Here is a 25,780-nt window from a genome sequence, read left to right on the forward strand (position 1 = left end):
CTGTGGTGATAAGTGGTTTTTGTTTTTTCATGTTTGATTTGATATAATTCTAGATGAACATTTTTTTTATTCTTAGTTTCCGTTATGTTCTTATGTGACCATGATCTGATACCTGTATTGTTGAAATTTCTCCTTGAGTCCACTGGTGCAGACACTAGAATTTTCTGACTCACTATCTACTCTTCTTTGTATTCTTTCTCATTGAAAGATATCGATTCCACATTTGTTTGTGTTACTGGAGACCACATTTGTGTTTCTCATGGAAATTAGTAATTGTGGAAAGATCTTGGAAGAGGACAGTCCTATCTGATTATATTCATAATTTGATCTGTGGTTATCATCCTTGATCTTGACTGGAAGTGCACACGATGCATTGAGTTCAGAAGAGAGTTGTACCATGAAGGTAAGAGCGGGTGTCCAGAAGTTTCTACTGAATTGTGCTGTCAGCTTGGGTGAGGGGGGGAAACCATGTATCCCAGAATCCTTCTGTTTGTGGTTCTGAGGTAAAGTTCATCAGCAGAAGAAGGTGCGTGAGGTTTGGAAAGAAGAAGAGAGGAAGCCATGACTCTCACATCTTCTGTCCTGTCAGGGGACAGGAGTGCATGGGAACCTGGTGGGCCTGTGTCACAGCACTTTTCTTTTCTTTTTTTTTTATAATTTTATTTATTTGTTTTTTTCCCACAAAGCCCCAGTAGATAGTTGTATGTCAGAGATGCACATCTTTCCAGTTGCTGTATGTGGGACACGGCCTCAGCATGGCTGGAGAAGCAGTGTGTCGGTGCGCGCCCGGGATCCGAACCCAGGCCACCAGCAGCGGAGCGTGCACACTCAACCGCTAAGCCACGGGGCCGGCCCACACAGCAGTTTTCTGACTTCTGGCTCTGCCCGTCTGGGACAGCCCCAACCAAACCCTATGTTTGAATTGAGTTTCCTCTCAGGCAGCAGATTCCACAGACTCTCCCACACGCTCCCCCATTGTGGGCCCTCTTTGGTTTTCAGGTTCACAGAGTTCTGTGCATTTTCCTGCAGCTCTGTGGTGTCCCTCAGGCCACTTATTCAGGCTGTCACTCAGTGATCTTCTCATCTTCGGCCCCCTCCATCTCCAAGGCTTTTCCTAATCACATGCTCTGTAGGGAGCATCTTGTTCTCTAGTAGTGGACCTGTTTCCTGTCCCCACTCTGATAGGTTCAACACCAAAGCCAATAATGGAGGGAACTTCCTTCCTCGTTGCACTATTAAGAGCTTGCAGTGACCCTGCATTTCTAGTTTCTGGATACTTCTGTGATTGAAACCACGTGAACGTATTTGGCAGTTTGTGTGACTTTACTCTTACTGCTGACTGCTCTCTGAATGATAAATGCAGTATATTTAATACTTTACGTTTTTATGTGTGATTACTCAGTGTTTATGTCTTTCATATTTTTATGTCATTCAAAATAATGTATATTTTTTGTCAAAGATGGTTCTTTACATTGTTTGCTTGAGAGCTCATTATCTGTATTTTCTAATCTGTTGTATGTTTACAAGTGATATTCTGTTGTATGTTTTATTTGTTGAGAGGATAGGTTAAAATATCCCATTCTATAACATTATTTTTGTAATTATATCAATTTTTCTATATATATTTTGGGGTAATAGTACTAAATATATGTACTCTTTGACATTCTTCTTTCTGGTGTTTTTCTTAATTTTCTCTGCAGCTGTCAACTACTTTCATTAAAATAATTTCTTCATTCCTAATACTGAAAACCTAAATATTGCTAATGTCAGTCGTCTCCAGCCTGAGATCACCAGGAGTCATGCTTCTGCAGATCAACAGTGTGGGAGGCAGAACAAGATATACATCTTCCCTAGTTGTCTGTGAACAAATAGAACTGTTCTTGGTGAGGGGAGTACTTAGTCATGGTGGGAGTGAGAGGAGCCAGAGGTCCAGTTTATGGACATAACTGCCTTGAGTAAACTTTATTAATTTCTGGAAATGATGCTTCTAAATGTACTTCTCCACATAGCTCTTAGTGATATTATGAAAAATAGATACCAGAATAGACATCTTCTCTGTCTTGTTGGCAGTAATTGTGCTGAGTATCCATCCACAGGCCATTTCTCCCTATGACCCATGGTAACAGATTGTTTCAGCTCCTGCTCAGGGAGGCCCCTTGTGTTATTTCCACTGATGACAAATGGACCGTGCTTTTTCTCTTCATTCTCACCACTTACAGTTCTGTTGCTCTGCCCCCGATGACACAGGTTAGTTTCTCCCTCTGTGTTAGATGGCCTCCAGGGATGCTTCTCTGGCCCTCGGCATGGTGGACATCTTGTAGTTTGGGTGGACCTAGCTGGGGCTTCATGTCTCAAGAGGTTGTGTAAGGTGACTGGTCGCCCAAGGGCTTGAGAGAGGAAATGGCCAGTAAAGAGGTCTGTACAGCCTTTTCAGAGAGGGTGCCTGTAGCTCAGCGATTCCAGCCACTGTCAGGATTGACTTTCCTCTCCAGTGTCATCAACTCACTAGGGGATGGGCAGTCATGTGCAGCCACATGAAGTCTTAGGAAAACAGTTATCTTACCCAAATCCTATAGAGACAGAGTCACTGCAGCCTAAGAACGGTGGACACTTGTGGAGCGCTAAGGTACCAGGTGCATCTGAGCAGGTGGGGAGCAGAAAACATGAGGACCCATAGGCAAGTGCCTGCAGGGCCTACGTTAGTGTGGAGAACTCTGTTTCAAGCCTAGAGGGTGTGACTATGAGGGATGCTCAGCATTTAGCACAGATGATGACTGTGGAATCTGAGAAAGAAAGGCCAGGTTTTAGTCATGATCCTCAGTTGGTTCCTTGCTAGCTTGGTGATCTCTGGCAAATCACCTACCTTCATAGTCTCAGTTAACTCATCCAAGGAGATAATAAAAGTACCTGCCTTATAGAGTTTGATGAGGAGGAACTAGATTTATATATGCTAAGAGTCTCTTTATGGAAAATATTTAAAACAGTGCCTAATACATTGTTAGAAATATGTCACAGTTTACCTAGTAAATGAGAATGGCAAAGACAGCCTCAGACACCTGGAAGCTGGCCTTACAGTCACTGCTGGGCTATGGCTTCCTCTCGTCGACCAGAAGCAATTTCACTTGCTGTGTCATCAGATGAGGTGAATCCTTAACTGCAGTGGGTCAAGACAAAAGGAAGACCATGTTATGTCCACAAAAAGGGTAAAACTTATGACCCTATTTGACCAACTGTTTTAAACACTTTTTCAGAAGTATTTTTAGAGAAACTTCCCCAAAACAGATTCTAAATGATGTCTTTTTTAACGTGGAATCTTCGAAAAGATCTGCTAAACTAATTAGGCTTATTTGATGTTATATTACATAGGAAGTTGTCAAATAAGAAATAACATTTAGTCTTCTTTTTGTTGTATTTGCTTAGGTACATAAATATTCTTTAAATTTTGTGAAATTTCTCAGAATCCACGTCCTGATATAACATTATCAGTCATGACTCTAGTTAGTATCTTAAGATGTTGTATGTCACAGAAATGAGTAAACTTCTTTGTCAATTGCATTATAATGCACCATTTTTAAGGCCTTTGTTATTGATAGTTACTCTGATGCTTTTGCAAAAATGCTTCATAGAAAGGAAAGTGATAAAACTAAACTGGGTCTCTCATCAGAGTTGAGGCTCACACTAGAACTGAACCTGAGCAGCAGGAGAATGCCCGGGCTGACATTCATGCAAAGGCAGCAACAACAGCATCTATGAAGATTGTGGGACATGTGGACGAAGTCAATTCTGCCTCTGCAAATAGCCCCTCGTTGCCAGACTTTTGCCATCCTGACGTCCTTGTAACGTGGCAGCTGTCTTCTCCTGAATCAGGGAAGTTAAGATGGGTGGACAATGGCTGTAAATCAAATGACAGCTGGGGCCATGGGAGATTCAAGACGGCCACCTGGCTGGGCTGGTCTGTGTCCCATGAGGAATCCCGACAACGAACAGCTGAGGCCAGGAACCCGCACTTCCGCCCGGCCCAACCACGTGACCACCGCCCGCGCCTGTCAGACACGCCTCCGGGGAGGTAACACTGTCCAATCAGGGGCTACGAGGGCGGGACCAGAGAGGAGCGGGGCGCGCTGGGGCGGCCAGGTCCTGCTCAATCAAGGGACAGAGGAGGGTCTTGGGCAACAGTCCAATCAGGACCCGGTTATGTGCTGGAACAATGTCCAATCAGAGTGACTGCGAGGGCGAGTGCCTGAAATACCGTCCAATCAAAACGCAGGAGCCTGGAGAACCGTCCAGTAAAACCTGGGGGCGGGCGCACTCGCATCCGCGCGGACGTCGCTCTCGTCCGGCCGCGTCCCCGCGCGTAATTGCCCCGCGCGCACTTGCCCCGCGCGGCCCCAGGTGTCTCGTCCCCGTCGCTCTCACCTGCCGGGACCGCGGAGGCGCGAGGAGGACGCCCGAAGGGTCCGGAGCGGGCGGAGATGGTGAGTGCGCGGGCCGGGCCGGGACCGGGAGTGGCTGGTTCGAACCGGCTGGAAGCGGCCGCGGCCCCGGGTCTCCCCGCGCCCCCCGGGTCCCCCCCAAGCCCCCGCTCTCGGCCGAGGGGAGGGTCCCGGCTCCCGTCCCGACCCCGCGTGGGGCTCCCGGGTTCCCCGTCTTCCCCGCTAGTCCTTGGCCGGGCGGGGTCGGAGGGGTAGGGACGACCCCCAGCCGGGCGGTCAGGGCGGGGGCTCTGCAGTGGGGGAGGGGGCTCTGGCCTTAAGATCTGCAGGCGTCTCCAGAGTCGGGCGGAGTGTCTCTGTGCAGAGAGGAGCAGACACGACCAGGAGAAGCAGGCGTGATGTTGGGCTGGCAGGTCCCTGAGCCCAGCCTGTCCTGGGAGGGGCTGTCTGCTGACCAGGCTGAGGGCGGCCGCAGCTCAGGGGTCTGCGGGGGGAGAGAGGCTGAGCCAGTGGGGCCAACACGCATTCGTTCTGCTTGTCAGTGGACGAGCAGTTCAGCTGATTATTGATGAGACAGAGAATGGGGATTTGGGAGCGTCTGTGTCTGGCCTTGTCCCGGATAAACGGGAGGGGCCTCGGTGTGCGTCTTATCTAAGCCCTTTGGGGAAGAGGGGGAGGTTTCTTCAGGCGTGCAGGTTTCCAGAACACAAAAGGGTGGGGGAGGGGTTCCTCTCACCTTCCCTGGATGTTTCCAGGAGCCCAGGGCTCAGGGAGGATTCCGCATTGTCACCTGACACCTGTGAGCTGCCCCCTCTGTGTCCCTCCCTGCACGAATAGCTTTCTCTTAGTCCAGCTTCAGGTTCAGCAGGTGTGAAGTCACTGGATTCTTTTCGCCTCGTCTCTTCCCCGTAGTGGGGGTGTCAGTGTCTCAGGTCTCTGCCCTGTTCTGCTGACTCGTGTTATTCCGGGGCATTCCAGAGGTGCGGCTGCGGAGAGTATCTCAGTACAGAGAACGTCCTCTCTCCCAGGAGAATTGCGGGAGAAGTGCACGGGGTCCCGCTCCTTCATGCAGGTGGGGGGCATCATGGGTTAAGGAGGTTCATAAAAATCACAGTGACTGTTCCATGCAGGGTGCAGAGTTTGTGACAGTGTCATCCTGTCCTGTTAATAGCTGTTCGTCAGAAATTAGTGCAAATTCTGTGAAATGTGACCTGTGAAACTGAGACGTGTTCAATCTGATTCCTTGATTTACAATTTTTTATCATGAGGACAGTAGTGAACCGGCGTCTGTTTTCCAAAGGGATAAGCAGTTTGTAGTTATTTAAACCATAAAAGTGCCCAAAAATTCCCCTCCCCTGCTTTATGCTTGACACAGGGGGAAGCAGGATTCTGTGGGTTCTCATCCACACAGTGGGATGGGGTTTTTGTCCCATTTAAATGATCCAGGGGTCTTGGAGCAGGTGCATCTCCTGGGCTGGGGCCAAGCTGCTCCTAAAGCTAATCCTGCCTGGGAGGTGAAGGAAGGGGCAGTGGGGTCTTTCTGGGCTTCACCCCTGCAGGTGACTCCACCCCCAGAACCACCGCAGAAGGAGCTGTTGGTGCTGAGAGCAGCCACAGAGCAGGGGCAGGGAGACCCCCCTGCAGAGGTGCTGGGGGCGGGGTGGGGCTGCCCTGGGGCTGTGTCCTGAGGGTCGGTTTTGCATCCTCCATAGAGTCGGTGGAGTGAAGTGTGGTGTGTGCAAACTGAGTGAGTCTGTGAAGGTCAGACTTGGGGAAGCTCCTTGGGTTCATCTGCTGCTGGAAGGGTTTATGGAGTGCGAGTTTATACGGGTCAGAACGTGATCTCTGAGCATCTCCTACCTGGGGAGAATTGAGGCCTGGAGGGGGGCGTTTCCACACTGAGGAGGGGGACCAGGGTGTGTGCAGCTGCTTTCAGTCCCCAGGGGTCTCAGGGTCCCCTCAGTCCTTCCCTGGGAGGGGCCACCCTGGCTCCCTCTCAGCAGGGGGCCGGGCCCCCAGCTCAGGGTCAGGTTCCACCTTGTGCCTTCGGGTGGCCGTGTGCGCTGTGGTGCGGGTCCTGGTCTGAGTGGGCTCACGCTGGGCTGCGCTTCCCGTCTCCTGAGGGGCTCTGCTGCTGGGTGGCCCCAGGGCGCTCGAGCACTCAGACTGCTGTCCCATTATGTGAAGGTGTAAGGTTTGTGTCTTCTTGGTTGGTTGGTGGCGTCTCCCAGGTGCTCCCCCAGGGTGACCTGCTCCTGGTTCTCTGTGTTGCTCTCTGCAGCTTTACATCTGGGGTCACCCGGGTGCCTCCTCCCTTCCAGTCCTTGTGGGGCCTGGGTTGTCTCAAGTTTATTTTTCCCTTTTGTCAGCAGTGCTGCTGCAGTCATTCTTGTGTGTGTCTCCATGTGCAAATGGGTCACAAATATTTACACGTTGGAGAGTTAATTGTGGGCTTGTAAATTATGGATATGTTCCAATTTAGTAGGAAATGCGGATGGAGGAGTGTGCGAATCCAGTGTCTTACTGTCACACACATGTGTTTATTCCACGTCATTTCCAGCACTTGGAGTAACTGACATTTGTCCCTCTCGAGTGTGAAGCGGGATCTCCTGGGGTTTCACATTGGTTTGTATGATTCCCATTGGGGTTGAGCATTTCTCGTGAGGCATTTCATCTCCCTTCAGAGAGATTTCAGTCATGTCCTCCCCTCTAATTCATTTGTGTGTTACTGATTTCTTATGTTTTCTTTCCATGGTCTGGACAGTCATCCTTTTTCATTTCTAGGTATTGCAAATATCTCCTCCCAGATCGTGGTTTATAATTTGTCTCTCTGTATTTTACACGTTGGTGGACTCTTACTTTAATAGACTTGAGTTTCTCTGTCTCTTCTTTATGTCATAATGGTGTTTTGTGTAACTTCTTCTCAGTGTCCTACTTTCATCTCTCATAGTTAAATCTATGGTGAGTTGGTTATTGTACATGAGGTTGATAAGAAAACAGATTCCTTATTCCCCTGTAGATAACCAGTCATCACTACCCCACGTGTTAAAGTGTCACCATCTCTAGCGCTGCCCGGCACTGCCTGCTCTGGGGCAGATCCACCTGCCAACATCACGGGGGCCTGGTCCAGGTGGTGCTGTGGTTTAAAACACTTTCATGTTTGTCAGGGAAAACCCCACGGACTTGTTTTATAGAAAATGTCAGATATTCTTAGAAATTTGTTTTCCATTTCAGTTTTTAGAAGTAGTTTTTCTTAAGTTCAAGGAAAAGAAAAACAAACACAAAACCCACCTGGTTGTAGATTTAATTCAGTTTTCTTAAACCTTTTGACCCGTTTGGCAGAGCTGACATCATGGTCTCCTTTCTGAGGACGTGCGCCATCTCTCCGTTTGTTTCATTCCATTGTCGTGTCCGAAGCAATAATGTTTCAGAGTTTTTCCATTAAATCCCTTTATATGCTTCATTAGACATGTTTAGAATTTGAAAATTTGTTGTAATAGCACATAGTTTTAAAAATCCATGTTAACAAAGTCTGTTTTAAAAATTTACTGTTCAATTTGCTTGTTTTTAGTGATGTAAATACAGAGATTTATTTTATGACAGTGCATCCTGGAAACTTACTAATAATCTGATTCTGTGGTTATCTTTGTATTTTGGTGAGGGAGTATGACATTATCACATAAACAATTGAGCTATGAATAAAGGCAAATTTTTTCTTCTGTTTGAATATTTTTTCCTGGCAAAGTGAAAACATTATTTCCCTCTTTTAATGATTTTAAAAACTCTATCATGTACTACAGTTCAGCTTTGGAGAGATTTCTGTGTCTATTATTATAAAGAGCTCAGAGTGTGATATAATTGCATGCTTGGGTCACAACCTCAGGAGCTTCCCAGATGGACACTGATATTGGCCCCGGGGTGGGGAGGACAGGGAGAGACCCAAGAAAGGCAGACTACTCCAGACTGTAGGCGGCAGTTTTAATGAGCAAGGAAACTCATGGAGGCTTTTCTTATGCAGCCAAAAGATTAGTAATTTTCTGCTCCCGGTCTCCAAATCTTAAAAGTTTATATAGCGACCTTAACTGGGTTCATTGACATACACAGTCCAGATGGTCTCAACACTGAATCTCTCTCTCAAGGCTGTGTTCCTGGGGCAGCTTCCGGGAGCTGGGAAGGCCAGGGGAACACACATTCCAAGCACAGAGGACGGGTGGGGAGCCTCCAATTGCCTGGGTTCAGCTCCAGGGTCAACCCACCGTCTCGTCTTCTCGATGACCTCCGCCAACAGATACTTGAAAACACTCTCTGAAAAGAAACAAAACTTTAAATGTGGTTTTATGTTAAGCCATTTTGAAGACCTTAACTATGAAACAATTAAAAACACAGAATAGAACATTAATAAGAATTTTTTGTTTTTCTGAGGAAGATCAGCCCTGAGCTAACATCTATTGGCAATCCTCCTTTTTTTTTTCCCTTTTTCTCCCCAAAGCCCCAGTAGATAGTTGTATGTTATAGTTGCACATCCTGCTAGTTGCTGTATGTGGGACGCGGCCTCAGCATGGCCGGAGAAGCGGTGCGTCAGTGCGTGCCCGGGATCTGAACCCAGGCCGCCAGTAGCGGAGCACGCGCACTTAACCGCTAAGCCACGGGGCCGGTCCCGATAAGAATTTCTTAAACTCGTTGTCCCCAACAATATTAAAATGACAAATTAAGGTATCTTTTTACTCCCATCCTGGTGCATGCAGCAGAGAGCTGTATTTAAAATAGGAACTAGCATTTCACCTCAAATGCATTGGGCAGGTTTGTTATATTCTCCTCTCCCACATGCCATTGAGAGCGCTTATGACCACGCACATCTTATCCCCACCAAGAGACAAGTGTAAGCAGATATCTGTTTACTCAAGGAGAACAGTCATCTTTGAAAAATAAAGGAACTACAAAGAGGATTTCATATACAGTTCCAATATTGGTATTTAAATTTCTCTGAAACAGTTTCTGCTTCAGGAATAAAGAGACGAGATGAAGACTTGGTTTCAGATGGGAAGTCCATTAATATGGATCATGTGGTGGAATAACTGTTCCCTTGGTATTTTGCTCCATTGGGATGAGAGTTTGAAACGGACTTTCATATACCTAGATGAGTAAGTGAAGAGTTAATATATTGACGTATGTGAGGAAGCCATTTGGTTTAAAACTACTTTGGCCCGACCTTGTTTTTCGGAATGGCCTAACATGGCCTGTCCAGCATGTGGTGAATATCTGCTTTAAACATTGACAATGTCCCACAGCAAAGAATGCTACCTTTAAAGGTAGGGATGTGTGCCTCCCCCATCAGCATTTCTTTAGAGATGACCATTTCTTCCCGGAAACTAAGGGTCCAACTGACCTATGGCGTACATCTTGTGACCTCTGACCTGCAGTGCTAGCAAAACATCTTGTGACAAGAGTAAAAAAAGATATTCCTGTTATATTTGTTGGATCTTTTTTTTTTTTTTTGTGAGGAAGATTGGCCCTAAGCTAACATCTGTCTCCAATCATCCTCTTTTTGCTGAAGAAGACTGGCCGTGGGCTAACATCCGTGCCCATCTTCCTCTACTTTATATGGGACGCTTCCACAGCATGGCCTGCCAAGCGGTGTGTCGGTGTGCGCCTGGGATCCAAACCAGCGAACCCCAGGCCGCTGCAGCGGACTGCGCGCACTTAACTGCTTGCGCTGCCCGGCCGGCCCAAGGATCTTTCTTGTTCAAAACAGCATATAACCACGCTGGACACCTTGCTTCTTCCAAGCGTTTCCTTCCCTGGTGGAGGGTGCTTCTCCCGACTATATAGTCCTCAGATTGGCTCATATGATAAACTCACCCCAGTTTTGATTTATAGAATGATCATTATTTGCATCAGTAACCTTTAAAAATGTATAACATCCACTAGAATAAGATCTTACGAATTAACACTGATTCCTTATTATTCCTCATTTGCCGATTCTCAAAGCACAGCAGGCTTCATAAAGTGCACTGAAGGTGACGTGATCCCTTTTCATGAGGGCAGGTTTGTGAAGATAATTTAATACAACCACATCCCTTCGTGAACTGTCAGCTTACAACATTTTTTACCTAAGAAACATACCCCCCAATTGTGTTTTATAAAAAGCCTCCTCCCTACCAGGAAAGAGTCATGAAGGATTTTGAACCCAGTTTACGTTTTAAAGGATTTTCTTTCCTCATCTCCAGGTCTGAGCACAGTTCATCACCTTTAGAGCCATTTTTGTTGAAGCCTTGTGAGATAATAGAAAATACATATTGTTTTCTGCCCCCAGTTTCTGACAGGGCTCCTGTCATGCTTTGGAATTTCCGGGGGATAGGAGTGTGTTTTGTTCTAATGAGGTGACTCTGGGTGAGCTCCCGGATCAGGTCTCATCACTGGAAAGATGAAGCCATGATTAGAAGCTTAGAATTTTCAGCCCTGCCCTCATTCTCCTAAGAGGGGAGAAGGAATGAAAATGAAGTTAATGATCGATCTTCCTCCTATGTGATGAAGTCTCTCTAAGAATCCCAATAGTGCAGCGTTTGGAGAGCTTCCAGGTTGGTGAACAGGTGGAGGTTTGGGGAGGGTGGTCTGCTCAGAGAGGGCGTGGAAGGTCCGCCCCTTCCCGCACACCTGGCCCTACTCATCTCTTCTACCTGGATGTTCATCTGTTTGCTTTATCACGTCCTTTAATAAACTGCTGAACGTAAGTAATGTTTCCCTGAGTTCTGTGAACCGCTCTAGCGAATTAATCAGACCCAAGGAGGGGTTGTTGGAATCTCTGATCTGTAGCCCGTTGGTTAGAAGCACAACTGACAACCTGGCCACACAACTGTTCTCTGAAGTGTGTGTGTTTGGGGGGTACGAGGGCAGTCTTGTGGGCCTGAGCCTTACCTGTGGGATCCGACGTTGTCTCCAGGTACATGGTGTCAGAACTGAGTTAACATGGAGGACACCCAGCTGGTGTTGTAGAGAATTGCTTGGTCTGGAGAAACCCCCACCACACACTGGTGACCAGAAGTGTCAGAAGTGAAGTGTTCACTGTGAAGGTACAGGAGACACACACAGGGAAGAAACTCACGGGGGAAGAGCTGGGTAGTTGACAACACAGACGATGAGAAACCATAGGTTTCCTTTACGAGTCTTCACCACATCAGCCCAGCCCATCCTCCAGGAGGATCTCCTTGCTCATCTGTTTTATCTGTCAGCTCACGATTCTGTGCTTCTGAAAGTTGTTCTTTGCTGTTTTTCTCTTGCTTGATGGGGTCATGTTAGGAGTTTCAACTGAGATGATGTTGCTCATGGAAGTCGCAGGATTAGTGGGATGATTCTTTGGGAACTGTCCGTGGCAGATTCAGACAATACCTAGGTCGTGGGGGTTCCAAGATGAACCGCTGTGCTTCCTGGAAACTGGCTGACATGCTCTGTGTTACAGCTGCACGTGGAGGTGGGGTCTGGGGCTGTGTTTCTGTCCAGGAAATTTACTAACCAGGCTTTGGGATCACCATTTTCACCCCATATTGAAAGGAAACTGGACTGAATTCCCAGAAACTTCCCTCTCCTTTAGAAATAGAATGTAACGCTTCTAGTCCATCTCCTGGTCCTTGCTGGCACTTATCACAGCCTTGACGATTGTTGGCCACAAGTGGGGTGCCTGGGAGAGTGGGGAGAAGCAGACTCAATGGTATCCTGAAATATCATTTTCTTCTTGTCACTGTATATAGAACAGAAATTGATTTTCAGATATTATACTTTTCACTGCACCCTTGCTAAGCCAGTTGAAAGTTTTAATAATGTGTCTTTAGGATTTGTGGATTTCTAAATGCTAAATTTTTTCATCACTAATCACGAAATGTAGTGTTTTCCCTTTATAAAGCTTTTACCAATGTCTTGTTTCCCGTGGCTGCACTGGCTCGGCCTTCACGTGGGTAGAATTGTACATATGCACGTCCTCACCTTCTTTTTCCTGATCCCAGAGGGACAGTGTCCATATTTCACGTTAAATAGGAAGTTGGCCGTAGTTTTCTTTAGACACCATTTTTTTCTGGCTACGTGTGTTCCCTTCTGGTCTGTCAGTGTGTTGTCATTAATGAACACTGAGAAGAGACAGGAGTGTCTTCAGTAGGTGTGGACGGGAAGCCTGTGGTTTCTGTGTCTTTTTTCCATAATGGGACAAATTATACTCATTAAAGAATCAATATTTCATCCATCTTGCCTTTCTGGAATAAAGTGAACCTGGTTTTGACTCATTATGCTGTTCATGCATTTATGTGTTAGATTTTCTTTTAAAAAGCTTTCTACCTTTGTATTTATGAAAGTTGTCTTTGAATATTTTTTGACTCCTCTGTTTCTCATGTTAGTAACACTCTGAAATTTCTTTCTACAATTCGGAGTCACCAACTTTTGAATATTTGGTACCTGGTCTGTGAACCCTATGAGATTTACATTTAGAGTGTGGGGATACTTGAATCTACTGATTTCGTTTCTTTAATGAGCACAGACATTCTCCAATATTCTGTTCACTGAATCATCTCAGGTATGTTTCCTGATGTCTGTACATTTGTCCCATTGTGTCTAATCTAAAATATTTTCTCCCACAAATGGTTTGTAATAGCTCCTCAATCTGCTTAATCTCTCAAACATCAGTAATTTTGTTACTTTTCCACACTTCATTTGCTGTTTTTGGATAAAATTTCTATTAGTTGAAGAAGGATTTATTTTTCTCTTGTCTGAATCTATTTTTAAACAGCTTTAATTGAGATATATTTTACGTACTATAAAGTTTACCTGTTTAAAGTATAAAATTCAAGGGTAGTTAGTATATTTACAGAGTTGTGCAACTATCCCCATGTTCTAATTTTAGAATATTTTTATCACCCCATAAAGAAAACTCATGTCTACTGGCTGGCTGTCTGCTCTCCAGTCCACCCCCTCCCTGGGTTCTAGACAATTTATTAATCTACTTCTGTGTCTGTAGATTGGCGTATTCTGTACAATTCATACACTTGAGATCCTGCTTCGTGTGGTCTTTTCTGAAGCTGGTTCCTGTTCTCCAGGTTCAATTCTTTTGTGCTGTGGACCAGGACTTCATTCCTCTCATTGCCCAATCATTCTCTGTTGTTTGAATATTTCACATTTGGTTTATCCAGATGACTTGATGGACTTTTGAGTTGTTTACAGGCTTCATCTATTATGAATCACGCTGCTGTGAATAGCTCTGTGTTCATCATTGAGGACCCGCCAGACTGTCTTCCAAAGTGGCTGCACCATTTACATTCCTGTCAGCAACGTGTGAGGGTTCCAGCTTCCTCACATCCCGCCAGCACTTGTTTGTCCATCTTATAGACATCCTCGAGGGTGTGATGAGGGTCTGCTTGTAGTTTTGGTTTGCATTTCCCTGGTGACTGATGTTTAGCATCTTTTTATGTGCTTATTGGCCACTTGTATTTCTTTTTTTCCTCAGGGAAAGATTTGCCATGAGCTAATATCTGTTGCCAATCTTCCTCTTTTTCTTTTTTTCCTCCCCAAAGCCCCAGTGCATGGTTGTATATCCTAGTTGTAAGTCCTTCTAGTATTTCCATGCGAGCCGCCACCACAGTATGGCCACTGACAGGTGGGTGGTGTGGTTCCATGACTGGGAAATGAACCTGGGCTGCTGAAGCAGTGAGAGGGCTGAACTTGAACCACTAGGCCATCAGGGCTGGCTCTGGCCATTTATATTTCTTTAGAGAAATGTCTACTCATATTCTCTGCCCAGTATTTAATTGTGTTATTCATCTTTATATTGTCTTTCACTTTCTAATGTTGTAATACGAGTTTTTTAAATATAGTAAGAATACAAGTCTCCTATTGGATGTGTGCTTGGCAAACCCTAGTTACTCCCCAAGGTGAGGTAGCCTGACCTTCTTCATAGCTGATGTAGTTGTTACTTTTTCTTTAGATATTTTAGTACATAGTTTTTGTTTAAACAGTCTATGATTTTTGTTTGTAATTGTTTGCTCTTTATTTCATGGCTGTGTTGTCATTTCATATTGCACTAAAAATATTAATTAGGTATGTTTATTTTTCTCTGTTAAAGTCAGGTTTGGCTCTATTGCCTTCAGATCCTTCAATGACTCTTCTTTGTGGGGCCATATTCATTGAATTTCTGGTACTTGGTTCTTATTTGACAGCCCTGCAGCTTGACACATTCTCTTCTCTTACCCATCAGGTGTGCCAGGCCTGGGGCCCTGGCCCACATCTATGCCCACAGGGTCCACCTCATCCTGGGAGGGGGTCGTGTGTCTTCCTTTGTCAGATGTGAGGAGATTAGACCAGGGTCTTCAACCCTGTTGCCTCCAAGGAAAGATAATTCAGCTCAAGCAGCATTGGAAATGTCAGTGTTCACAACATCCTGACGTTCTGGTTCCAGTTCTTGGAGCTGAAAAGGACCTAACTTTTGATCAATCCAAGTATCAATTCCCATGTTATCTGAAAGATGATTTCATTTTTCAGTCTTTACCTCACTGTCTACTCTCAGGGAAAATAATTCTTATAATCACGCATGTATGAGTTTATAACAATTGTTGTGGTCGCACTTTGCTTCAAATTCTAAGCACTTACCATCACTGAGCATACTGCTTTTGATTTGCTTGTTTATTGTGATTTCCCACGAGAGTGTGAGCTCAAGAGTTGTAGTAATTCAGTAATTCACACACACTGGTGAAGATGGGGCCTGGCTGAAATAGAGTATGTGGGCTGTTTCAGGACTTGGTGGTCTTTGAGGACGTGACTGTGAACTTCACCCTGGAGGAGTGGGCTTTGCTGGATGCTGCTCAGAGGAAGCTCTACAGAGATGTGATGCTGGAGACGTGCAGGAACCTGGCCTCAGTGGGTGAGGACGGCTTCATGCCTTCACTCAGTCTTTTAGAGAACAAATATTTTTTTTTTTTTAATTTAATTAATTTATTTTTTCCCCAAAGCCCCAGTAGGTAGTTGTATGTCATAGTTGCACATCCTTCTAGTTGCTTTATGTGGGATGTGGCCCCAGCATGGCCGGAGAAGCGGTACGTCAGTGCACGCCCGAGATCCAACCCGGAGCGCCAGCAGCAGAGTGCGCACACTTAACCACTAAGCCACGGGGCCGGCCCATAGGGAACAAATGTTTCTTACAATTATTTTTTCTTATTATGGCCAAGGAATGGGAATATGTTGAACAAAAGAGAGACACTGTCCAAGCCTTCATGGAACCACCTAGAGTCAAATAGCTTTCCCATGAAAACAACGTTTCATGTATTAAGCAGATTTTTTATTACTCTTGAACGAAAGTTACCCTAATTGTTTTCTTTTTGCAGAGGAAAATTCACCCTGGGCTAACACCTGTTTCCACCTTTCATTTTTTTTTGCTTGAGGAAGATTAGCACTGAGCTAACATCTGTGCCAAACTTCCTCTAATTTATATGTGGGTCACCACGACAGCATGGCTGATGAGTGGTTTAGGTCTGCACCAGGGATCCAAACCTGCAAACCTGGGCTGTTGCAGCAGAGCACATCGAACTTAACCACTATGCCACAGAGCTGGCCCCAAAAGTCTGCCTAATTTTATAAATGTGAGCATAGTCTCCACTGCCACCTTGGGGGCAGTGAGAGCAACTTTGTGGTTTCTACTCCTGTGACAGTTACACTGTGGTTAATACACAGTTGACGTGGTAATTTTGCTGAAATTAACCCCACACTTATCCATCATCACTGGTCTTGAAGACTAAAGTATGGGCCCATTTCATGGAATGTTTGTTCCGCTCATCCTCCCTCATGGTGAGCTCTTCTCCATGAGCAGTCAGCAGCTGCACAAACCATCAATATGAAAAGAAATCCACATACAGTCGATTTTCTTTCCTTTATCCCACCATTTCTTTCCCAAGAAAATTAAATTATGCTACCAATTGTTGCAGATTGTTGCACTCAAGTTAAAACCAGTGGATTAAGACCTCAGCAGGATATATTGGAGAATAACATACCCAGTGAAGAGAAAATAGTAAGATTCATAAGATGTGATTTTTGGTCTGTTTTTGGAGAAAACCAGACGTTTCATAACATTGGAGATCAGCACCAAAACCAGGAGAGGCATGTGAGGTGAGTGGCATTCCCACAGGAGGAAGGGGGTCTCAGCAGAGTGTTAGACTCACTTGAAATTAAAGAAAAGGTAGAACCTATTCAAACAATTGTGTCCTCAGAGAACTTTTGCTCGACAATATTTTCATAAATGTGATGTAGATATTGAGGTTCTAAAACATAATTCAATTGGAAACAATGATTGGAAAACAGTATATGTAATGAACACTGAAAGTTAAGCCTACACTTGAGCTTTCAGCCAGAGCATTAATCTTTTCCATTTTGTACCAATGCAGACAGTGCCAAAAACATTCCTTTTCACTGAAAATGGCAAATACATAGTCAAAATAATCGTTAACAACCATCAATAAATCTTTAATAAAGAAATCACTTATAATCATTAATCCCTAATGGTGTGCTTCATATTTTGAACAGAAGTCATTCGGTGGAGAGTCTCTGTGAAAGGAATGAAGGTGATCTCTGTGGAGAGACTCTGGACCAGACTAGAAACCTTCCTGTGCATCAGAGGTGTCGGACGGGACTGAAACCCAGTGAATGCACAAAGTGTGGAAAAGCCTTCATGGGTTGTTCTCCCCTTAAATATCAGCAAAGATCTCACAGTGGACACAAACCTCATCCATGTGAGGAATGTAGGCAGCCCTGCAGTAGTGTCTTAGGCCCAAGTACTCATCTGGAAGCAGGCATTGTAGAGAAACCCTATAAATATCAGGATACTGGGAGGCCATCTAAGAGAAACGTGAAGAGTCTCCATAGTAAAAAATCTTTTGAGTGTCAGGAATGTGCAAAAGTTTACACTTGTGCATCATCCTTACAGGAACTTGAGATGGGTCACCATGCACAGACAATCCACGTGTGTAAAGTATGTGGGAAATCCCTTATGTGTGAGTACTACCTTACATGACACATGAGAATACACACTGGAGAGAAACCCTATGAATGTCAGGAGTGTGGGAAAGCCTTCAGTTATCCTGCATCCCTGCAAGGACACATTAGGATGCACACTGGAGACAAACCCTACGTGTGTAAGCAGTGTGGCAAAGCTTGCAGTTATCGTGCATCCCTGTGAGGACACATGACAACACACATAGAGAGAAGCCTCATGTCTGTGAGCAATGTGGGAAAGCCTTCGGTCGTCCTGATAGCTTTAGAAGACACGTGAAATCACACAGTGGAGTGAAACCCTATGAATGTAAGGAGTGTGGTAAAGCCTTCAGTAGTTCCTCTTCCCTCTGAGAACATGTGAGAATGCACGCTGGGGAGAGACCATATGAGTGTCAGGACTGTGGGAAAACCTTCACATATCACTCCTCACTTTGGGGACATATGTGGATACACAGTGGGGAGAAGCCCTATGAATGTTAGCAGTGTGGGAAAGCCTTCAGGTGTCTCAGACACCTTCAAGTGCATCTGAGAACACACACAGGGGAGAGACCCTATGGATGTCAGCAATGTGGGAAAACTTTCAAAATGTCTCAAAATTTTCAAAGGCACATGAGAATGCACAGTGTTGTGAAACCCTGTGAATGTAAGGAACTTGGGACAGCCTTCACATGTTCCTCATCACTTCAAATACATGAGAGAACTCACAGTGAAGAGAAACCCTATGAATGTAAGGAGTGTGGCAAAGCCTTCAGGGATTCCACATCCCTGCAAGTACACATGAGGCAGCACAATGGGGAGAGACCCTATGAGTGTCAACACTGTGGGAAAGCCTTCACTCGTCACTCCTCCCTTCAAGTCTATGAGAGAACCCACAGTGGGGAGAGACCCTATAAGTGTCAGCAATGTGGCAAAGCCTTCACTAGTCATTTCTCCCTTTATCTACATGCCAAAACCCACAGTGGAGAGAAACCCTGTGAATGTCAGGAATGTGGAAAAGCCTTCAGTTTTTACTCCTCCCTCCAGGAGCACATGAGAACGCACACTGGAGAGAAGCCCCATGAGTGTAAGCATTGTGGCAAAGCTTTCGGTTATCGCGCATCCCTGCGAGGACACATGAGAATGCACACTAGAGAGAAACGTCATGTCTGTGAGCAATGTGGGAAAGCCTTCAGTCATCCCAGTAGCTTTAAAAGACACGTGAAATCACACAGTGGAGTGAAACTGTAAGAATGTACAGAGTGCGGGAAAGCCTACAGTTGTTCCTCATCTGTTCACGAACATGTGAGAATGCACGGTGAAGACAAAGTGTGAATGTAAGGAGTGTTGCAAAGCTTTCAGTTGTTCCTCTTCCCTCTGAGAACCTGAAAGAACGCACACTAGGGAGAGACCATATGAGTGTCAGCACTGTGGGGAAGCCTTCACTACTCACTCCTCCCTTCGAGGACATGTGAGGATATACACTGGGGAGAAGCCCTATGAATGTCAGCAGTGCGGGAAAGACTTCATATAACCCACAAACCTCAGATACCCGTGAGAATATGCACAAAGGAGAGACCCTATGGATGTCGGCACTGTGGGAAAGCCTTCAGCTGTCACTTCTCCCTTTAAGTACATGCCAGAACCCACGGTGGAGAGAGACCGTATGATTGTCAGCAGTATGGGAAAGCTTTCAGGCAGCTTCAACATTTTCAACATCATCTGAGAACCCACAGTGGGCAGAGACCATATAAATGTCAGTACTGTGGGAAAGTGTACACATATGCTGCATCCATGTGAAACCATGGGAGAACAGACACTGGAGGGTAAAAATCTGAGCCCAGGGACTGAGGGAAAGCCTTCATTCTTCTTAAAACCTTGTTGTAAATGCACGCAAACGTACTGGAGAGATAGCTTATGAATAGCATGATTGTGGGAAAAGCTCCCAGTGGAGCACTTCACTTATTTTCTTCATGAAAACTCAGGGCAGGACAGAAATCTTTTAACTGTTATAAATGTGGTTTTGCCTTTGTAAGTGTCTCATCCTTAGTATGAATCCTCAGTGTATTGATTTTTAGTTCATCTTGTCAGTATGAACGCTGAAGATAATAAATATCTTTCTATATCCCCATCATCTGTACTACATTAGATTTTATTATCTTGGACTTTAAATATTTGTACGTTGTATCACATTTGTCTCATTTATATTACAACATCTTTTGGCCCCTGTAGCGATAAGTGGTTTTCGTGTGCAGTTTTATGTAATTTTATTTATTTATTTTTTAAATTTTATTTATTTTTTCCCCCAAAGCCCCAGTAGATAGTTGTATGTCATAGCTGCACATCCTTCTAGTTGCTGCATGTGGGACGCGGCCTCAGCATGGCCGGAGAAGCGGTGCATCGGTGTGCACCCAGGATCCGAACCCAGGCCGCCAGCAGCAAAGCACGCACACTTAACCGCTAAGCCACGGGCCCGGCCCTGATGTAATTTTGGATGAACAATTTTTGATTCTTACTTTCCATTATGTTCCTATGTGATCATGATATGAGACCTTTATTGTTGGAATTTATGTTCTGGGCCACTGGTGCAGATACTAGAATTTTCTGACTCAATGTCTCTTCTATATTCTTTGTTATTGAAAGATATTGATTCCACATTTGTATTAGTGGATATCACATCTGTGTTTCTCACAGAAATTAGTAATTGTGGAAAGATCTTGGAAGAGGACAGTTCTGTCTGATTATATTCATAATTTGATCTGTGGTTATTGTCCTTGATGTTGGCTGGAAGTGCACATGATGCATTGAGTTCAGAAGAGAGAGCTGTGCCATCAAGGTGAGAGCCGGTGTCCAGATGCTTCTACTGAATTGTCCTGTCAGCTTGGGTGAGGGGGGGAAACCATGTATCCCAGAGTCTTTCTGTTGGTGGTTCTGAGGTAAAGGTCATGAGCAGAGGAAGGTGCATGAGGTTTGGAAAGGAGAAGAGAGGAAGCCATGACTCTCAAATCTTCGGTCCTGTCAGGAGACAGGGGTGCATGGGAACCCGGTGGTCCTGCGTCACAGCACTTTTCTGACTTCAGGCTCTGCCCATCTGGAGCATCCCCAACCAAACCCCATGTTTGACTTGAGTTCCCTCTCAGGCAGCAGATTCCACAGACTCTCCCACAGGCTCCCCCATTATGGGCCCTCTTTGGTTTTCAGGTTCACACAGTTCTGTGCATTTTCCTGCAGCTCTGGTGTCCATCAGGCCACTTCTTCAGGCTGTCACACTCAGTGATCGTCTCATCCTGGGGCCTCTCCATCTCCAAGGCTTCTCCTAATCACATGAACTGTGTAGGGAGCATCTTGTTCTCTAGTAGTGGACCTGTTTCCTGCTCCCACCCTGACAGGTTTAACGTTAAAGCCAGAAATGGAGGAAACTTCCTTCCCTGGTTGCATTGTTGAGAGGCTGCACTGATCCTATGTTTATAGTTTCTGGATACTTCCATGACTGAAATCATGTGAACGTACATGGCAATTTATGTGAGTTTTCTCCTACTTCTGAGTGCTCTCTGAATGATCAACCCTGTATATTTAGTTTTCATTTTTTGTGTGATTGCCCAGTGTTTACTTCTTTCATTTTTTTGTGTCATTCAAAACAAGGTACATTTTTTCTCAAACTTCGTTCTCTACATCCTTCTAAAGCTCATTATCTAGGTTGTCAAATCTGTTCTATGCTTACAAGTGTTACTATGTTTTGTTAACTGAGAGGATATGTTAAACTATCCGATTTTGGAGAATTAACTTATTCCTGTAATTATGTCAACTTTTCCATATATACTCTGGGGAATAGTACTCAATACATATGCCTTTTGATATTATTCTTTCTGGTGCGTTTTTCTTAACTTTCTTTGCAGCTACTAACTTATTTTTGTTGAAATGTCTTATTCATTCCTAATAATGAAAACTTAAGTATTGCTTATGTCGGTGGTCTCCATCCTGAGATCACCAGGAGTACTGCTCCTGCAGATCGACAGTGTGGGAGGCAGAACTGGACGTATATCTTCCCTAGTTGTCTGTGGACAAGTAGGACAAACAGTGTTCCTGGTGGTGGGAGCACTTAGTTGTGGTGGGAATGAGTTAGGAGACAGAGCTCCAGTTTATAGACATAACTGCCTTGAGTAAACTCTACCAATTTCTGGAAATGCTGCTTCAAAATGATAGCTCTTAGTGGTTTAATGGAAAATCAATACCATGATAGAGACATCTTCTTTATCTTTTTGTTGGCATTAATTGTGCTGAGTATCCACAGGACTTTCTCCCTATGACGGGTAGTAATAGATTGCTGATGCTCCTGCCCAGGGATGTTCTCTGTGTTATTTCCACTGGATGATGCTCATGGTCCTGTTGCTCTGCCCCCGTTGACACAGGTCAGTTTCTCTCTCTGTGTCAGATGGCCTCCAGGGATGCTTCTCTGGCCCTGGGTGTGGTTATATTGTTATAGTTTGGGTGGACCTGGTTGTGGCTTCATGTCTCAGAGGATGTGCAAGGTGACTGGTCCCCCAGGGACTTGAGAGACAAAATGGTCAGTAAAGATGTCTGTACAGCCTTTCCAGAAAGGATGCCTGTGCCTAAGCGATTCCAACCATTGTCAGAATGGACTTTCCTGTCCAGTGTCATCAACTCACAGTCAATGTGACCAGTGTTTATGGGGACCCCAACACACTGATGAGGCTCGGTACAGCTGCACTGACCTGTACCCACATGCAAGGTGTGGACCACAACCACACTGTGCAGTTTCCCCACCAGTGGAAAGAGCCCATAGTTGACATTTTCCATGGGTCTCTTGCTTTTCCATATCAGAACCATGAGATTCCTGATTTGAAACATTTTATACCAATTGTTCTCCTTCTAGATACCCAGAGGGTGTTTTCCTTGTGAACTTATGGTTTTGTTGTTTCAGTGCTCACAGAATGCTCACAGTGGGGATGCCCACTGAATGCTGTTTGGACGCTGTGACTCTGCACCTGTTCTGTGTGCTTTTAAGGGAAAACCAGTCGTCTGGGGCCACAGAGCGGGTACAGGGAGGCTCAGGGGACACATTATACTCAAGTCCTAGAGAGACAGTCACTGCAGCCCAAGAAGGGGTGACACTAGGGGAGCACCAAGGGAGCAGGCGTGACCAAGCAGGTGGGGAGCAGACATGGGGATCTGTGGGCGAGTGCCTGCAGGGCCTACATTAGTGTGGAGAGTGTTTGTTTTGAGCCTAGAGTGCATGGCTATGAGGGATGCTCAACATTTAGCACCAGATGATGATTATGGACTCTGAGGAAGATAGGCTTCATTTGAATCCATGATCCTGTGTAGGTTCCTTCCTAGCTGTGGCCTCTGGTAAATCACCTACATTCATAGCCTTAGGTAACTGAGGAGGAACTAGATTTTATATGGTTATTTAGTCACTTTATGGAAAATATTTAAAATAGTGCCCTACACATAGTGAGAAATATGTCAGTGTCTGTGTAGTGAATGAGAATGGCAAAGGCAGCCTCAGACACTGGGAAGCTGGCCTGGTACTCACTGCTGGGCTGTGGCTTCCTCACGTCAGGAGAAACAATTTCACCAGCTCTGTCATCAGACGAGGCAAATCCGTGACTGCAACGGGTCAAGACAAAAGAAAGAGCACGATATAATCATGTCCATAAAAAGGCGGCAAATGGAACAGAATCCAAACCACACAAATGAGCAAACATTCCGTGCTTCTTGTTTTAGCTGCACTCTGTTCTTTCTGCTTTCTAGATAAGAACTCTTAAGATCTCCAATCATAAAATTGTGTTTACCTCCTGACAGCATCTAATCCAGAGTAAAGGAACACTGGGACACTCAGGTCATCTCACACAAGACTGTTTGATATATTCTGTGTCCAAATATGTCTTGATGTCCTGTGTGTCATCATATGTCCCTCTTACTGACACACCTACAGTCCTGCAGAGCTGTGAGCATCCCCAGTGCTCGCAGTCAGTACACCCCACTCTCTTTGACTACAGATATGATCCTGGTGGTCTCTGGCTAGAGAGCATTGGCACAATCATTATTTTACTCTTGTTAATGAATTATGTTATTTTAATGACAAAAGTTTTACGTATATATGAATAAGAAATTTACCTGAGGGGCCGGCCCTGTGGCTCAAGCGGTTAAGTGCATGCACTCTGCTGCGGAGGCCCGGGGTTCGCCAGTTCGGATCCCAGGCATGCACCGATGCACTGCTTGTCAGGCCATGCTGTGGTGGCGTCCCATATAAAGTGGAGGAAGATGGGCATGGATGTTAGCCCAGGGCCAGTCTTCCTCAGAAAAAAGAGGAGGATTGGCAGATGTTAGCTCAGGGCCGATGTTCCTCACAGAAAAAAAAAGAAAGAAACTTACCTGAAAGAAAAAACTTCTAACTCATATGTACCTGGTATTATGGACTAAGAATGCATAAGATTATTGACTAAGAATTCCCTGAAATTGAGGAAATTTCAAGGCTTATTTGACAACCCATAAATACAAAGGGATATTTTAACATAACCCTTCAGCCAATGAAAAGTAGAAAGTAACATTTGTTAATACACAACTGAGTTGAAGACACCATTAATAGGACTTTTCTCGGAAACAGGTATAGAATCTTCTGTTTGAGTAAACAAATGTTTTAATCACACATAACTATAATTGAACACATGAAGGCTTGCATTCTGCTCTGAGTGAGAGGAAACTCCCACAATCTGCCCGAGGTATGAGGGAGGTGCTTTCTTCTCCCGTGGAAGGACATAACAGTGCAGCCACTCAACAGTGCACAGAGAAACAAAGTCCCCCGTATTTGGCCGCACTGTTGTATCCACTGTGGAATCAGGATCCCTGATCTTCTCAAATTATTAAGAGAATGGGTGTTAACTATAGAAATGAGATCTCATACAAATATGGTAAGATCCAGAGGAGACAGAGTCACAGCATCAGAGAAGATCAGCCACCAGGACAGCCTCCATCAGGGGCCTGGAGGACACACTGGGGCTTGCTGCACACCCAGACCTGTGGGCTTCTGACCATAGAGTCTGATCCATGATGATCATGGAGCTCATGTGTGGAAGCCAGGACCTCTAAGAAAATGGACGGGAAAAGCTGATGTTTTGTTTGGGCACATACTTGATTGACTGGCCCAGTGATCAGAAAAATAAGCTGCAAGCTGTTGCCCAACAAGCCCCCGTGCACTCGTCCATCTGTGTGGTGGCTCCAACCCTGAGAGTAATGGCTGCTCCACTTGGACTTTCCCAGTGTCATGTGAGCTAAGCTATTGCTGAATTCTAACCTGGAATCATAAAGACGGGGAATCTGGGAAATATACCTTCCAGTCTAACCAACAATGAAATATCAGCATTCTGCAGAACCTCATCTACCCGTGGATGTCACTGACCTTTCAACTAACATGGGAAAATGTAGTACAGTGAGGGGACGAGAGGAATATGGATGTGAAGATTTCATATATGGATCTGGAGATATATAACTGGTTCCAGGGAATAACAGAACAGTAGGATAAGTATTTTACATAACACTGGAAGTTAGTACCTAAATTCAGTATAAAATGTATACAAGTACATGTACGCACATATACTGGGTTCAGTATTGTATCCACAAGTTTCATGTCCACCTGGAACCTCAGAATATGACCTTATTTGGAAATAAGGTCTTTGCAGATGTAATCAAGGTGAGGTCATAGTGGATTAGATTAGGTCCTAATCCAGTGATGGCTATCCTTATAAAAAGAGGGAAATTTGGACACAGAGGCCTGCACAGAAGAGAGACATGTCTTCACTGTGTGAAGACAGAAGCAGAGATTGGCACAATCTGTCTACAGTCAAGGAATGCAAAGGATTGTTGGCAACCACCAGAAGCTGTGAGAGTGGCTGCAACAGATGCCCCTTCAGAACCTCCAGGAGGAATCAACCCTGCTGACATCTTGATTTCAGAATGCCAGCCTCCTGAACCATCAGGGAATAACTTTCTGTGGCTTCAGCTACCCAGTCTGTGGTACTTGTTATGGCAGCTGGAGCAGACCAGTACAGGTCCTGAGGAGGGCGTGGGCCTTGGATATCAGGAGGGCAGGCAGAGGCCAGTGTGCCTGGAATAGAGAGGGGAGCAGCAACAGCAGGGGGGGGGCAGGTGGGCACATCGTGTCGTGATGGCTGCCCTGCCATGGTAGACTGACCTGGCTGTGACTCAGAGCCTAAAAGTGACCTGATGAGGCAGCTTCACAAGATCCCTCTGTGCCTTGAGCACAGACACTAGGGTGATGCTGTCCGTCAGGGTGGGGGTCAGACTGGGTTGGTAGTAGTGGCTATGATGTGCCA

At 45.3% G+C, this 25,780-nt stretch overlaps 1 protein-coding gene, 1 long non-coding RNA gene and 1 pseudogene across 2 annotated transcripts; 1 reads left to right on the plus strand and 2 right to left on the minus strand.

The window, feature by feature from the left end:
• The first annotated feature begins 34 nt into the window (after positions 1-34).
• Positions 35-19,159, plus strand: LOC101403802 (zinc finger protein 77-like). The gene is given in 4 exon segments (XM_087425770.1): positions 35-4,475; positions 15,201-15,327; positions 16,385-16,565; positions 16,980-19,159. Coding segments are annotated over 4 exon segments (963 nt in total). The 5' UTR covers positions 35-4,472; the 3' UTR covers positions 17,632-19,159.
• On the minus strand, positions 7,932-24,232 carry LOC147912204 (uncharacterized). Its single transcript, XR_015550242.1, has 3 exons — positions 23,565-24,232; positions 22,981-23,054; positions 7,932-8,738 (listed from the first exon to the last, which is right to left on the minus strand). It is a non-coding gene; the product is annotated as an uncharacterized LOC147912204 (long non-coding RNA).
• LOC147912205 (RWD domain-containing protein 4 pseudogene) lies at positions 11,532-14,365 on the minus strand (annotated as a pseudogene).
• Positions 24,233-25,780: the final 1,548 nt, after the last annotated feature.

The sequence above is a fragment of the Ceratotherium simum genome, chromosome 39, assembly GCF_057802395.1.
Source record: "Ceratotherium simum simum isolate JZ-2026a chromosome 39, ASM5780239v1, whole genome shotgun sequence".
Taxonomy (NCBI): domain Eukaryota; kingdom Metazoa; phylum Chordata; class Mammalia; order Perissodactyla; family Rhinocerotidae; genus Ceratotherium; species Ceratotherium simum.